Here is a 15333-nt window from a genome sequence, read left to right as displayed (position 1 = left end):
CAGACACATCCACAGCTGAGTGTCCTTTCGGCTTTGGCCCAGCCGCTTCACTCTTTCTGGCGCTACTTGGAAATACCCTTTGCTCTTCCCCAGTAGTATATTGGACACCTTCTGACCTGAGGGGCTTATCTTCCGGCATCATCTCTTTTAGCCTTGTGATACGTTCCATGGGGTTTTCTTGGCAAGAATACTGGAGTGAGTTGCCATTTCCTTCTCCAATTGGCCACATTTTGTCAGAACTCTCCACCATGATCTATCCGTCTTGGGTGGCCCTGCATGGCATAGCTTATGGCTTCACTGAGTTATGCAAGCCCCTTCGCCACAACAAGGCAGTGATCCATGAATTTGCACAAATTGTGGCCATAATTTGCCTAATTTGTGCAAATTATGGCCACGATTTGTGCAGATCAAGCAAATTATGGCCGCAATTTGGACAAAATAAGGAAATTACTGCCTGAATTGGCACAAATGTCTATTTAAGGGAAAAAGAAACCCAAAGAAAGTTCCTGGATTTCGGGAAAGGCTCACGAATGCAAGCCAAGCCATGTGGGTGGCAAAGATTCATCGGGTCCCCAGAGGGCCAGACTTGGAAATGATGGACATTTCCAGATATACAGAGTGGTATATGTATATACGACTCTGAGCTCCTTGGAGGAAGGGTAAAATAAAATAAAAATGAATTTGTGGAGGGGCTGTTGCTCAGTGCTAGAGCCCTGACTTTGCATGCAGAAGGTACCAGGTTCCTTCCTTGGTTGTCTCCACTTAAGAGGATCTCAGACCGTAGGGCGGGGAAAGATCCCTGCCTTGGTCTTTGGGTGCTGCCAGTCAGGGTAGGCACTACAGAGCGATTTAATTTCAATATTGATTGATTGATTGATTGATTGATTAACCAGCCATGTGCCAAAGCTTTCTGGGTGGTTTACCAGGCAAAGCTTAAAACCATAAAAATACAATAACATAGCAAAACATAATATAAAACATACTTTATAAATAAAGTATAAAACAGAATTACAACAGAACAAAACCAAAGTTGCAACCAAGATGAAAGGCAGCCGCAGTGCAAAGCTCTGACAACGCATGAACACGATTTTTAAAACCGAAGGACTAAAAAGCCTGGGGAAATAAAAAGGTGTTGAGCTAGAGCTGAAAAGACCACAATGGAGGCGCCAGACGAGCCTCTCTGGGGAGAGCATTTCACAGACGGGATGCCACCACTGAAAAGGTCCTCTCCTTAGTACCTGCCCGGCTCACCTCGTCGTTTGGTGGGGGCAGCTGGGGAGGGGCATCTGAGGATGATCGTAGGGTCTGGGCAGGTATATATGGGAAGAGACAGCGGATGAACGAGTCGTCTGGACTTGTATAAGACCAGTTCCTATGTTCCAGGGGAGCGGTCATAGCCCCGTGGCAGAGCACTTACTTTGCTTGCAGAACATCCCCGGTTCAGTTCTCGGGACCTCCAGAAAGACCAGCTGTGTAGCAAGTGATGCTGATGGAGACCCGCTGCCAGTCAGAGCAGACCATCCACAGCTAGATTGACAAATGTCCCGTCTAGCTGCAATACGGGAGGCTCTTCTGGCACGAGGCGGCTTCCTAGCCCCCTGCCTGCCTGGCCCAGCTGGTCAGGTTGGAAGCAACCTATTTTGTCGGGGGAAGTGTGGAGAAACGACAGCCTGGAAGGCATCCACGGGGTGCAGATTTCTGGGTGACGCGGGCCATACGGAAGGCTCCCTGCAAGACCAGCACGCGCAACTCCTCTCTTGGCTCCCGCCTTGGTTTTCCCAGTGGCTTTCCCAGGTGGAAGGGTGCGGCTCCACACCGTGAAATGCCTCTTGCCCCACTCCCACCCGCTTGCCACCCATTTCTCGGCAGAGCGAGCCAGGGCTGGCCCACAAAGAGGCGGTGGGTGTGATCCGGTGACTTCCCTCCCCCCAGATTAAGGAGCCCGCCGAACGGCAGAAGTTCTTCCAGGAGCTCAGCGTCAACCTGGACGCCTTCCCAGAGGACTTCTGCCGCCACAAGGTCCTCCCGCAGCTGCTGACGGCGTTTGAGTTCGGAAGCGCCGGCGCCGTCATCCTCATCCCCCTCTTCAAGGTGAGCAGCCCCGGGGGCTGGGGTGGGGTGGAGACAGGCCTTGTGCGTGAGACTAGAGATGGGACCACCGCGGTGTGCTGACTTGGCCCAGGGTGGGTTCACACAACACGCTAACCCACACTCTGGGGTTGTGTGTGAGTTGCTGTCGATCCGTGGGTTGTTCGTTGAACCGTGAGTTGGCGTGTTGTCCAAACCCAGGATGGTTTCCGCAGGGTGGCTTGTTAACCATGCAGGGTGGCTGCTGGGAGCTGAAGTCCAAAATATCTGAAGGATACCATGTTGGGGAAGGCTGGTATAGTGCAATCCTGTACATATCTACTTAGATATAAGTCCTGTGGACTTTAGTGGGGCTTTTTTTCCCTCTGCCCTAATAGTAGACCCTAATGGAGTCATCCCATGAAGCTGATGGACAGGACATTTCAGGACAGATGAAAGGAAGGACATCTTCTCACAGCACAAAGTCTCACTATGGGATTCGCTGCCACAGGATGCAGTGACGGCCACCCATTTGGATGGCTTTGAAAGTTGTCAGAACAAATTCCTGGAGGAGAAGGCTATCCATGGCTCCTAGTCCTGATGGCGCTGTGCCACCTCCAGTATCAGAGGCAGTGAGCCCATGTGCACCAGTTGCTGGGGAACATGGGTGGGAGGGTGCTGTTGCACTCGTGCCCTGCTTGTGGGTTCCCGCTCGACCACTGGTTGGCCACGGTGGGAACAGAATGCTGGACTAGATGGACCCTTGGTTTGATCCAGCAGGGCTCTTCCGATGCTCTTATGTAAGTGAGAATAGAATTATAGCCTCGAGGTTTAGTTCAGGGCGCACTGCCTTTGGGGCCCCGAGCGTTGCATTGGCCAGGGCCAGGGGGTCGCATACACCCTCTCACTCGCACACGCAAACACAGACGCATGCCTGGGGCTTCTCTGGGTACTGCGAGCATTAGCAAGGGAATCCCTCCCTTATCTCCAATCTGTTATCAGAGACAAGGAAGGGATTCCCTTGCTAGCACTAACATGTGAAGCCCCAGTTTTTTCAGTGATGGCAGCAGATGCAGGGGTCGGGGTCGGGGGGGCGGTCTTTGGAAACGTCTTGATGGGCCACATAGGGCCTGCAGGTGGTACTTTTTGCACCGTTTCCTTTGAGGAGGGGGTATTGGGGGGTGTCTCATCCATTGGTTTCCTGGACTAAATGGCTTCTTTTATCTTTATCCCCCCCCCTTTTTTCTTTGTCACTCCAGGTGGGGAAGTTCTTGAATACCCAGGAATACCAGCAGAAGATAATCCCTGTAATTGTGAAGATGTTCTCCTCCCCAGACCGGGCCATGAGGATTCGGCTGCTGCAGCAGGTGCGCAGACTCCTTGCAGGGGTGGCACGGGTGACGTGTGCACATGGCTGGCTGGCTGAGGGTTGTTTATGTGAGCAAATCCTGTGTGTTCATTTATACAGCTTGGGCTCCTGCGTTTAGAGCTTCATTTCTGGCCAACAGGACACACTGGGTTTAGAAAATCTAGGGCAGGGGATGTAGAATCTCAAGCTTGGTGTCCCAATCTGGCCCTCCTGAGGTCCCAGTCCCCTGGCCCCACACCATTTCCCCCAACCACCAATCGCTTAGTGGTGTCCCGGCTTTTGTGCAGTTTTTGCCCCATTCTAAAAGGTGGAAGTGCCTCTCCTAAAGCTTAGTGACTGCCAGTTAAGTTGAAACATGCTGATATTTTTGGCCCCGCCCATTTTGCCCTTGGCTCCACCCCCTTTGCCTTTGGCCCCACCCACCACTGGAATGCGGCCCCTGAGAGTTTCTCGGAAGTGGGATTCGGAGGCGGAAAGAGGTTCAACACCCTGATACAGGGTTTCTGTGTGTGTGTGCGGGTGCGCGTGTGTGCGAGAAGCATTCCTCATGAAGCCCTCTCACATTGAACTTTGCTGACCCTGGCGTCTGTCTGTCTGTCAGATGGAGCACTTCATCCAATACCTGAACGAGCCGACTGTCAACAGCCAGATTTTCCCCCACGTGGTGCATGGCTTCCTGGATACCAACCCGGCCATCCGCGAGCAGACAGTGAAGGTAGGTGTGGGGGGGCTTCAGGAGCTGGGCGGCACGAGGCTCTGTGGGTGTCTCCTGCTCTGGGGCCCAGGGCGACTTGGGGGGATGGGGAAAGGCAACTTGAGTGGCACGTTGGGAAGCCCCCCACTGGCAGTCGCCATCAGCTGTCCAGCGGTGTCCTGGAAGAGAGCATGAGACCCGCTCTGAGCAACCCGCCCTCTAACTGGGGAGAGGAGACTCGTGCAAGACCCCGAACCCTTTGACTCAAAAGGGCCTCTCCCCCAGATCTTAAGACCCGGGCAGGTTCATAGCGAGACAGACGGCCCCTTCGGCAGTCCAGTCCTAAGCCGTTTAAGGCTTTGAAGGCCCCCGCTCTGTGGAACTCCCTCCCTAGGGAACTCCACCATGCCCCCTCTTTAATGAGCTTCCGTCGTGCATTGAAAACGTGGTTGTTCAGGCAGGCATTTGGGGTGGGTTAGGGTATTTTAGAAGACGTTTTTATTGTAGAATTTTATTGTTTTAAACTGTTTTATTATACGCTGTAAATCGCCCAGAGTGGCTGGGTGACCAGCCAGATGGACGATTAAGAAATTTAATAATAAATAAATAAATAAACAAATAAACAAACAAACAGTGTAGTATGGTCCCAATACCCGATTATTAGTAGTATTATTAGTATTATATTTATTTATATCCCACCGTTTCCCCAATACTGGGACTCACCAGTTAGCAGCCCAGCTGCCGCGGTTTGCAGCAATTGAAGCTTCTGGACACTCTTCAGGGGTAGCCCCACATAGAGCACATTGCAGTAGTCTAGACACAGTGTAACCAAGGCATGGATAACTGTTGCCAGATCAGAATGATTCAGCAATATTTGCAGCTGGCATACTAGTTATGCAAACACTTGTTGACACCGCCGATGCCGCCTGAGAATTCAGGGACAGCATAGGACCAAGGACCACTCCCAAATTCGGACTTGTTCCTTCGAGGGGAGGGCAACCCCTTCCAGAAAAGGTTGAATCCCAGTCCCCAGTAGACACCCAGCCTACTGACCAACAGCAGGGTTGCTGTTGTATTGTCTGGGTTTAACCTCAGCTTGTTCTCCCTCATCTAGCCCATTCTCAACCCCAGACAATGTTTGAGGACTGCTTTTTTAGGGAATGACCAGCAATAGGGCTGGGTGTTATCAGTAGGTCAGTGGCACCTCACTCCAAAGCCCCACACAGCTTCTCCCAGCGGTTTCATGCAGATGTTAACATGGGGGATGAAGTAGAACCCTGTAGGACGCCACAGGCCGTAAAGCCAACCAGGAATCCCCCACGGCCTGACAGAACGGTCGGAACCACTGCAAAACGGCACAGACCCCAGGCCTGTCAGGTGGTCCAGAAGGATACCATGGGCAACGGTATCTTCTTTTTTTATAATACTTTTTATTCTACTTTTATCTTTATAAATGAAATAAAGAACACCAGCAACATAATCATCTTCTACAGTTTCCAACATTGCAGTATTCTTAAGAGGACGCATCAATAATAAAAAAAAATTAAAAAGAGAAGGGAAAGAGAAAATATAAAAAGGAGAGAGAAGGACAAAGGGGAAAGAAAAAGGAAAAAAATAAAAAATAAACAAAGCAAAACAAAGCAAAATACAAACTACATTATACATAAAATTCAAATATAACTCTACTTAGAAATTATACCCATAATATTACCAATCTTACAAATCAATACAGCATAAAAAATCAATTTCAATATTATATCTTCAGGCTTATAACAAGGAAGCCAGCTTACAATTCATTTCCATTGGCCGTATAATGTCTTTTAGCTACTATATAATAATAAAGCTTAAAATTAACCAGCCAGAAATATTACTGATCCTAGTATCATAATATTGATAATATTAATAATAATAATAATTAAAAAGAAAAGAATTATAAAGGATAAAAACAAAACAAAACCATGGTCAATGGTATTGAAAGCTGCTGAGAGCTCTAGGAGAACTAATAGGGTCACGCTCCCCCCATCCCAGAGGAGTCCGGCGGCTCTGATGTCAACGAGGTGGTGGATCCGCTCTGGGTTTCAGTCAGATACTCAAAAGGAGCTCTCCAAGTTGCAGAGAGCTCACCTTGGAGAGCTCCTTTAGAGTTCTGACTGGTTCTGTTTGAAAACCAGAGTGGATCCACTGCCCCACTGACATCAGAGCCACCAGCCTCCACTGCCCCATCCAGTTCTCAGTGTAGGTCATCCACCAAGGTGACCAAAGCAGTCTCAGCCTCGTATCTCAGCCGAGCGTCCAGTTGAAACGGGTCCGGATAATCAGTTTCATCCAGATGCATATAGTTCTGGCCAATGCCTGTGACCTTGAACTCACCTTCCTCGCTGCTCGGCTCGCCCTTGGAGCTGCTCGCCCCTGAGGTCTTCTCTCCTTCTCCCCTTGCAGTCCATGCTGCTTCTGGCTCCCAAGCTGAACGAGAACAACCTCAACGTCGAGCTCATGAAGCACTTTGCTCGCCTACAGGCCCGGGACGACCAGGGGCCCATCCGCTGTAACACCACCGTGTGCCTCGGCAAAATCGGGCCCTACCTCAGTGCCAGCGTGAGTGGGGGTCCCTGGGAGAAGGTCGTGGGGGGGGGGGGGCTCTGTGGAGCAGCAGAGGGGGATACTTCCTCTTATCGAGCGCTAGGCTTTTAGGAGGATGTGACTCTGGGGCGATTGGAAAGAACAACATAGGAGGCTGCCTTAGACCAGGTCAGCAACCAACCAAATCAATGGACCCACAGATATATGTTACAAAAAGCAGAATGATACTTGAAATTTTAAATACATCAATTTTATACTGAGAATGTGTGGGATGCAGGGAAGGTGTAAAATCCATTCCGTCTGTGTTTCGCGATTGCCAGGCTCCTTTCTTTATGTCGTCCGCCCATCGATGGAATCGGATGTTTTTGTTTCCGAATTTGCACAAATGCACATTTGCATAAATTTGAAGGTGCGAAAATGCACAAATTCCCCCGAGCAGCATCTTTTCATGCTTTAGCCTATGGTGGAAATGTGCATTTTTGGCCAGGTGGGGGCATTATTTTTTGGATTTTTGTATGACAAAATTTGCACAACATTCAGGAAAGTTAGAAAACTGGTCTCCAAGTCCGGGCAATCTGCCCCACAGGCTGCGGGATCCATGGTCATATTCATGAAAATCTGAACTCATTTGGTTCCGTTGTGGATTTCTCTGACATCCCTAACGTACGCCCAACTGAACTTGCTTATACAAGGTCTCAAACTGACATAGGACCAATCATTTCTTGAGAATACAGCAAGATGTAGTGCCAACCAGTACAAATTAAATTCAGAAATCCCTATGTGACCAGGATGTGTAGTATTTAAATTACGCTACAGACATAGCGATACTGCAGACACGAAGTCTCTAATGATAATATACAATTTGCTGTCTCAAGAATGCAAAAGGGTGTAACGTCTACCATACAAAAATGGAGTACAATTCAAAAATGTCTTATTACAACAAATCACGGTAATAGTAAACAATAGCAAATTGACGACAACTCTGGAATCTGATGTCGTTTCTGTGCTTCATCAGAAGAATAAAAGTATTGTTTCTTTTTTTGTGGAAACACTATGTAGCCGGTCTGTATTCCTCTCAATTAACATGCTCAGTCTGAGAACTTGGAAAAGAATTTTTGAAAAAATTGAGTGGAGTGCTTCAAAGACTGTTTGCCAGAAGCTATGTATACTCAGAGGATTTTTAAAAAAAATTATCCAAACATGTTCCAGGTCAGATCTTCCTCCCAATATAAGAAAATAAACCAACACAAGTGTGTGGGAGGTGATCTGTGGCTTTTCTAAACCAAAAATTAATAGTTTTATTCTCCTGGCAAATTCATCCTTAGTATTTATTTCTTTGTTCGATTTACACTCCTCCTTTCTACCAAGAAAATGGCACTCAGTGCTGCTTAGAATCACAGGAACCAAAAGAAATAAACTTAAAAGTAAAAGCTTGATTAAATTGATTTGCTTGATTATTGGCTCAACAATACTACCAGCAAGAAGGATCTCGGAATTGTCGTAGATCGCAAGCTGAATACGAGCCAACAATGTGATGTGGCTGCAAAAAAGGCAAATGCTATCTGGGGCTGCATTAATGGAAGTATAGTTTCCAAGTCACGTGAAGGACTAGTTCTGCTCTACTCAGCACTGGTTAGGCCTCATCTTTCGGAAGCAGGCATTGCAGGGTTCTCCTCCAATCCTGTGTATTTATAGCGATCCCCATTCTCTGAGTGTCGTTGCTTATGGAGCCAAAACAGCACCTCCTGGGCACAAGAGGGAGGTACCAAGGGAAGCCTGGAGGAACCACAGAGTTAGCAGAAGTGCAAAATATCTTTAGAAAAAACCCCAAAGGGCAGGGGAAACCTCAAAGCAGCCCACTGTGGACTGAGAATACTCCGTAGGTACGGGGTGCTGCCTGTCTGTTGGGAGGAATAGATGGAAGGAAGCGGGGTGGAGAAATGGAACGGGATATCCAGAGGCTGACGGACTGGCTGGAATTCTGCTCTGCGCCGCACACCGCAACTTTTCATTGGAGGTCCCGCTTGCTCTGCAAGGAAAAGGATCCGGGTTGTGCATCAGCTGTAGTCGCTGGCTCTTCTCTTTGCAGACAAGACAGAGCGTCCTGATATCGGCCTTCAGCCGTGCCACGAAAGACCCCTTTGCTGCGTCCCGGGCCGCTGGAGTCCTGGGCTTTGCAGCCACACACAACTTTTACTCCATAAAAGACTGTGCCTTCAAAATCATGCCGGTGCTGAGCCTGTTGACGGTGGACCCAGAGAAGACGGTCCGGGACCAGGTGAGCGGCGAGGGATGTGGAGCGGAGCCCCGGTTACGCCTTATTTAGCTGCGGGGAGGGATAGGGGAGGAGTTTGTTTGGGCGGCCTTTTTAAGCGGAACTGCCCAATTCGTACTTCCTGGACTGAAATTCAGATCAGTTCTCCTTTAGGAGGCAATCCTATGCATGTTTAGAGAGAGAGAAGCCCTACAACTCCCAGCATGCTCCATGCTGGCTGGAGCATGCTGGGAGTTATAGGGCTTATTTCTCTCTAAACATGCATAGGATTGCATCCTGAGTTTGCTTCCTTCTCTGAGTGTTGTGATGCAGCTTAAAAACGACATCCCAAAATGCATATATTAGGGAAAGCTGTGTACAAAAAGCACAGGGAAAATGGCATATGAAAAGAGAGCCAGTGTGCTGTAGTGGTTAGAGTGTTGGACTTGGATTCGGGGACCCGGTTTCAAATCCAGAGGAGGCTGGAAGCTCCGATGACACCTTGGAGAGCTCCTTTAGAGTTCGGACTGGTTCTGACTGAAACCCGGAGCGGATGCACTGCCCCACTGACATCGGAGTCACCAGCCTTCATTGTTCAAATCCCCACTCAGCCATGAAGCTCATTGGGTAACTTTGGTCCAGCCATGATGCTCAGCCTAACCTACCTCACAGGACTTCTCCTCACAGGAGAGGAGAAGGATCGTGTACCCCGCCTTGGGCTCCTTGGAGGAAAAGGTGCGATGTGAAATAAATACACACATAAATCTAATAAATGTGGAAACCGCCAAATCTTCAGGTACCCTGGTCCCAAACCATGAAGGTCTTTCCAGTTCAAAACGTTCCTCTACTCCCAGGCGTTTCATAGCATATGACTAGGTTTTGACCGGTCCTTAGCTTTTGATGGTTGCTTGTTTTAAATTGTGCGTGTATGTAATTTTTTAAATTTTTGTTTTACATCATATTTTTAAAGTTTTAAACTTAAGCCTGTGGGCAGGGTCTCTCTTAAGAAATATCTTTGCAAGCTACCTGGGGAGGCTTTTTTGGCTAAATAGTGGGAGGAAAATGCTAAAAATAAATAAATGCATAAATAATCCCTTGCTGTTTTTCTGTGCAATTGCCCCCTCTCCTCCTCCTCCTCTTCCTCTTCTCAGGCATTCAAGGCCATCCGGAGCTTCATGACCAAACTAGAAACAGTTTCTGAAGATCCAACTCAACTCTGTGAGCTCGGTGAGACGCCCTTGGTGACAGGGAAGAACAAGGGGCTGGGTGGGAGGGGGCTGAGGTCTGGCCCCAACATTTGCGTCAACCATGGGTGGGGAGCTTGTGGGCTGAGGGCCACGTGCTGGCCTCTGCCCAGTTTCATGTGGACCTTGGTTCATTTTGCAAAACCTGCCCACCTTTGTCTCTGGCTCTGCCCACCTTTGTCTCTGGCTCTGCCCACCTTTGCCTCTGGCTCTGTCTGCTTTTGCCTCTGGCTCTGCCCACTTTGGGCTCTGCCCACTTTGGGCTCTGCCCACTTTTGCCTCTGGTTCTGCTCACTTTTGCCTCTGGGCCTGGCCGCTGCTGGAACGCAGGCCCCAGCAGATTTCGACCAAGGCAACGTGGATCACAACAAGACCCCTGCCCCCAGAATGGACAGAACCAAACTGGATGTTCTGCCCTCTCTTTAGAGAAGGACGTCCGAGCTGCCTCCGCAAGCCCGGGGGCGAGCACAGCAGCCAGCTGGGCTGGCTGGGCAGTGACGGGGGTCTCCTCCCTCACGTCGAAGCTGATCCGGACAAATGCTGGGCCGGCAGGACAAGCGGCAGAACGTGCGGCCGAGGAGGTCCCGGCCAGCACGACCCCGGAGCCCCCCGAGTCAGGTGAGCGGAGCCTGTAATGCAACCCCCCCCCGCCAGTGCTGTGATGGAGAGAGAAAGAGGGCGGCGAAAGTCTGGCGGTGTCAGGACGGGGCAAGAGGTGGGCGTGTGGTATCAGACCAGCAGGCCCCACGTGTGTATGCACGCACATCTGTTCACCCCCGCGATTTATATAGCTGTGTGGTCCCTCGCCAAGTCATAACCATCCGGACCAATATGGGTGCTTCTTTTATTTATTCTTAGCCGTTGCTATTTTATTTATGACGTACCCGGCTTTGCACAGGTGACGGTAGGCCTCACGTTGAGACTGTGAAGCCTGAAAGGAAACGTGGGCCGCCGTCAGGGTGGGGGCGCGTGACGCCTGCGCTGTCCGAGGGGAGCCAGGCCCGCTCGCACCCCTAGGCGCGGCCCCTGCTGTGGGGCAGCCCTCTAGCCCCCTGAGGGAGGGGTATCCCACTCCATTCCCCCAGGGGCCGCCACAGGAGAGAGGAAGCAGCCATAGAGCGGTGTCCCTCGGCCTACTCAGTGGCCCTTCATTTGATACAGGGAAGCCTTCAAGTAACCCTGCATAGCTGAGAAGTGGACACATTGGTGATGGCTGCTGATTTGGATGGCTTTAAAAGGGGGTTAGACAAAGGAGGAGAAGGCTATCAATGGCTCTTAGTCCTGATGGCTCTGGACTGAGCCTGTGTGCACCAGATGCTGGGGAACATGGGTGGGAGGGTGCTGTTGCCATCATGTCCTCTGCATGGTTTTCCTTTGGGCAGCTAGCTAGTTGGCCACTGTGTGGACAGAATGCTGGATGACACGGACCCTTGGTCTGATCCTGCAGGGCTGTTCTGATGTGCCCGCCCTGTCTGAGTGACGCCAGGCCCACTGCCGCCCCTCGATACAACCCGCCATGTAGCCTTGTAGGCTCCCGAAGGAGAGGTCTCTCCACTGCATTACCCTGAGGAGGGGGCTGCCTCACAGCAGTGGGCAGATATATAATTCTGTTCCTCAGTCTACAAATCATAGGATCGTAGAATCATAGAATCGTAGGGTTGGAAGGGGCCTACAAGGCCATCGTGCCCACCCCCGGCTCAGTGCAGGAATCCAAGTCAAGGCATCCCTGACAGGTGGCTGTTCAGCCCCCTCTTGAACGCCTCCAGTGTGGGAGAGCCCACCACCTCCCTAGGTCATCGATTCCATTGTCGTATTGCTCTAACAGTCAGGACGTTTTTCCTGGTCTTCAGCCGGAATCTGGCTTCCTGGAACTTGAGCCCATTATTCCGTGTCCTGAACTCTGGGAGGATCGAGAAGAGATCCTGGCCTTCCTCTCTGTGACAGCATATCCTATCTCCCCTCAGTCTTCTCTTCTCAATCTCCCCCCGGCTTCCAACTCCAAAGCTATGCGCAGGGTAGGGTGGTCTGCCTCGTGTGGCTGAATATGTTCCTGCAGGCTTCAGCCACATGGACACATTTAAAGGAATTAAAACTTAATTGATGTGTTTTAAAAAAATAAACCCCCGAGGAGCACATGCCTAGAGTCCCCTTAGTATGCGTGCCATGTTTCAGGAGTCTGGGTCTCACGGTCTTGGAGCTGGCGGATGGACGGACAGAGAGACGTGCATCCTCTTTTATTATGATAGGCTTTTATTTGTTTAAATATTTCTCAGCTGCCCTTTAGGGCCAAGTCCTCCAAAGACAGCTTACATAAAACAACTATAACATACAGTCTCATTGCCATAAAAAACAACCTTGTAAGCAGCAGTCTCAAATGATGCATAAGCCAGGAAAGTACCATATTAGCATGCTGGCTGGGGCATGCTGGGGGTTGTGTAGCCCAACACATCTGGAGAGCGCCAGGTTGGGAAAGACTGAATAATAGATTAGTTCAAACCATTTAAAAGTTTACTAAACCAGCAGCACTACAAAACCTTTAAGAAAAAGCAGTTCCCCAAATAAATGGGGGTTTAAAGCCTGTTTACTAGCCGTGATTGGGCCATATGGGGAGAGAATTCTACAAACATGGGGCCTTGACCAAAAAGGCCCCGTCACTGGTGCCTCCCAGTCTAGTTGTAGTTACAGGTGGGTGCTTGAGCTGGAAATCTTTTACCTCATCTTTACTTTTCTTTTTAAGGGGATACACACACCCCTGCTCCAGTGGGGGCACCTCCCACTTCATCGAGCCACTGGGACCTGGAGAAGGACGTGACGGAGGAGGAAAGTTTGGCAGATCGATGGGATGATGAGGACTGGGGCAGTTTGGAGGTAAAAAGGGAGACCCGCTAGGGCCTAAGGCCACGTTTTTGGGACCATGGGCACATTTGGCAATTTGAGAGGCTGTCTTGGGCACCACCACAAAATGGCTGCCACAGGGGGCATGGCTAGTCACAAAGAACCAGTAACCTGCCCCAAAGACTTGAGTACAAGGCAGAGGTGGGGATGTCTGAGCTAGGGATGTCAAGAGAAATCCATTTGGGAGGTGGAGTTTGTCAGGTTTTCCTAGATTCGGTCCCCTGGACTTCATTCCAGTTCCCGGTGTGGCACCTAACTCGGTTTGCAGTGAGTCGGGCCAGTCCGCCAATTTTCCAGGCATTTTGCGCAACCCCTCTGGGCAGCCTCTGCGATTTGCGCAAATTTCTGAGCAATTGGTGCAAACTGTAGAGCCCGCAGGAGGAAAATGCACCAAAAAACGTTCCTGGAGTTCGGCGAAAAGCCCGCAGCTCGGCTTGCAAACGCAAATCGAGTCGTACCTGCCGCGGAACTCCAGCGAGTCCAAAAAGAGCCGGATTTCCCAGTGACAGAATCCCTCGTCCGAGCCCCAGCCCTGGTTTGCGGCACCAAGAGGAACCTGTTCCGCAGAAGCCGAACTCCGTTTCACTTCCAGCCAGCTGGGAGGGGCAGGGCGGCTGGGTGGCTGCCGAGGAAGGTGTTTGAGGGCACGCACGTTGCCGAGGAGTCCTGTGCAGGGGCATTAGGGGAACGGAGTGCGGAGGCCCCCCCGGTGAGAGAGAGCGCGGGGTCCCTGCGCAGAGCAGAGCGGCGGAGCTCAGTCAGCTGGGGCGTTGCAAGGGCAGTGGGGAGCGGTTCTCTGTGGCCGTTTGGCGCTCAGCTGAGGGAGTCTCCCCTTTTCGTCTGCTGCCCGCAGCAAGAGGCTGAGCAGCCCAGGAGACAGGCCAGCCCAGACGACTGGAACAGCCCGGAGTGGTCGGAACCAGCCAAGAAACCTGGAGGCAAGATGGTAAGTCTGCGTTGGGGTCCCTGCAGCTAAGAGTGGCTCTCCGCTTCACCTGTCCACAGTCTCCAAGGGAGGCTAGCGCAAAGCATATTGGAAGGGCCAGTGCAGCATCGCGTGGGGAGGGGGATTGGGGGGGACAAGACACCTCTGGGGCAAGGGTACCTCCCCCACCCACCCCGCCAGCCTGTGGAAACCGTGTCTAGATACCTTCTGCTTCCTAAACTTGTCACAGAAATGTCAGTGTCTCCCCCGCCCCCGAGCTCCACAGCCACATGGACTAGGAACATCCTGCTTTTTAAAATTAAAACCCAGATTCTGCACAAGAGGCCTTTTGAACCGTGCTCAACAGCAGGGTTCCCCCCCCCCCCTTTACCACCACCACCACCACCAACAATAATGTGGTATAGGGGTTAGAGTGTTGGGCTGGAACTGGGGAGACCCGGGTTCAAGCCCCCAATCAGCCATCAAGTTCACAGGGTGACTTTAGGCCACTCACCAACACTCCGCCTACCCTACCTCACAGGGTCGTTGTGAGGATAAAATGGAGAGGAGGAGGAGCATGTGAGCTGGCTTGGGTTCTTTGCAAGAGGATAAAAGGCAGGATTATTATTGTATTATTATTATTATTATTATTATTATTATTATTATTATTTCTAGGGGGCACCCATGTGAGTCTGTTGCAACAAAACCAAGAAATAGTGTTGTGATACCTTTAAAGACTAACACGTTTATTTTGGCACAAGTTTTCACGGACACTGTCGACTTCATCAGACGATGATGTAGGAGTAGAAATAATAATAATCGAAGAAGCAGCAGGAGCATTTTTACTCTGCTGCTCAGCCCGAAAAGCTTCCAAGGCAAACCCAAGCCAGGGCTGGAGTACAACCTGCCCGTCTTTTTGCTATCTTCGCAGGCTGCCGCCTCCGTGAAACAGGAGTCCGACTGGAGCACCTCCGCCTGGGACGTGGAGCCTTCCTGGAGCTACAAGAAAGGGCCTGGCTCCACTACCGAGGAAGGCTGGGGCAGTGCCTGCGAAGGGGACTTCACCTCCGGCCCGGCCCCCCAGGCTGCCGCAGCCCCCCAAGACGGGACCAAACTGGCGAGCGAGTACAACTGGGCGACCGCCGCCTCCGCTGACAAACCGGACCCCTTTTCCGCTCTCGTCGAAAAGCCGACAGCAGAGAGGCAGGTGCGAAGATCCGCCGAGACCTTGCCACTGCTTCTTCCTGCATGCGGCCACCCTCCCCCAGGGTTTAACTGCAACTGCCCAGGCCTAACCCCGTGGCT

General features: G+C 51.0%; 1 protein-coding gene across 4 annotated transcripts in view; it reads left to right on the top strand.

Annotated features, from left to right (window-relative positions):
* Positions 1–15333, top strand: part of SCYL1 (SCY1 like pseudokinase 1) — a 30518-nt gene that overhangs the window by 13545 nt on the left and 1640 nt on the right. For 3 of the 4 annotated variants that reach the window (XM_084824203.1, XM_084824201.1, XM_084824200.1), the window contains exons 7-16: positions 1933–2091; positions 3327–3434; positions 4038–4151; positions 6570–6725; positions 8800–8988; positions 10116–10191; positions 10635–10826; positions 12946–13076; positions 13957–14049; positions 14960–15235. In XM_084824203.1, coding sequence (XP_084680329.1) covers positions 1933–2091; positions 3327–3434; positions 4038–4151; positions 6570–6725; positions 8800–8988; positions 10116–10191; positions 10635–10826; positions 12946–13076; positions 13957–14049; positions 14960–15235 — 1494 coding nt within the window. The remainder of the gene's footprint in view (positions 1–1932; positions 2092–3326; positions 3435–4037; positions 4152–6569; positions 6726–8799; positions 8989–10115; positions 10192–10634; positions 10827–12945; positions 13077–13956; positions 14050–14959; positions 15236–15333) is intronic. The other variant, XM_084824202.1, reaches the window with a different exon arrangement.

The sequence above is a fragment of the Heloderma suspectum genome, chromosome 17 (genome assembly GCF_057233095.1).
Source record: "Heloderma suspectum isolate Gila_16-S chromosome 17, 16-S_ref, whole genome shotgun sequence".
NCBI classification, from domain to species: domain Eukaryota; kingdom Metazoa; phylum Chordata; class Lepidosauria; order Squamata; family Helodermatidae; genus Heloderma; species Heloderma suspectum.
This window is presented reverse-complemented; position numbering and strand designations above follow the sequence as displayed.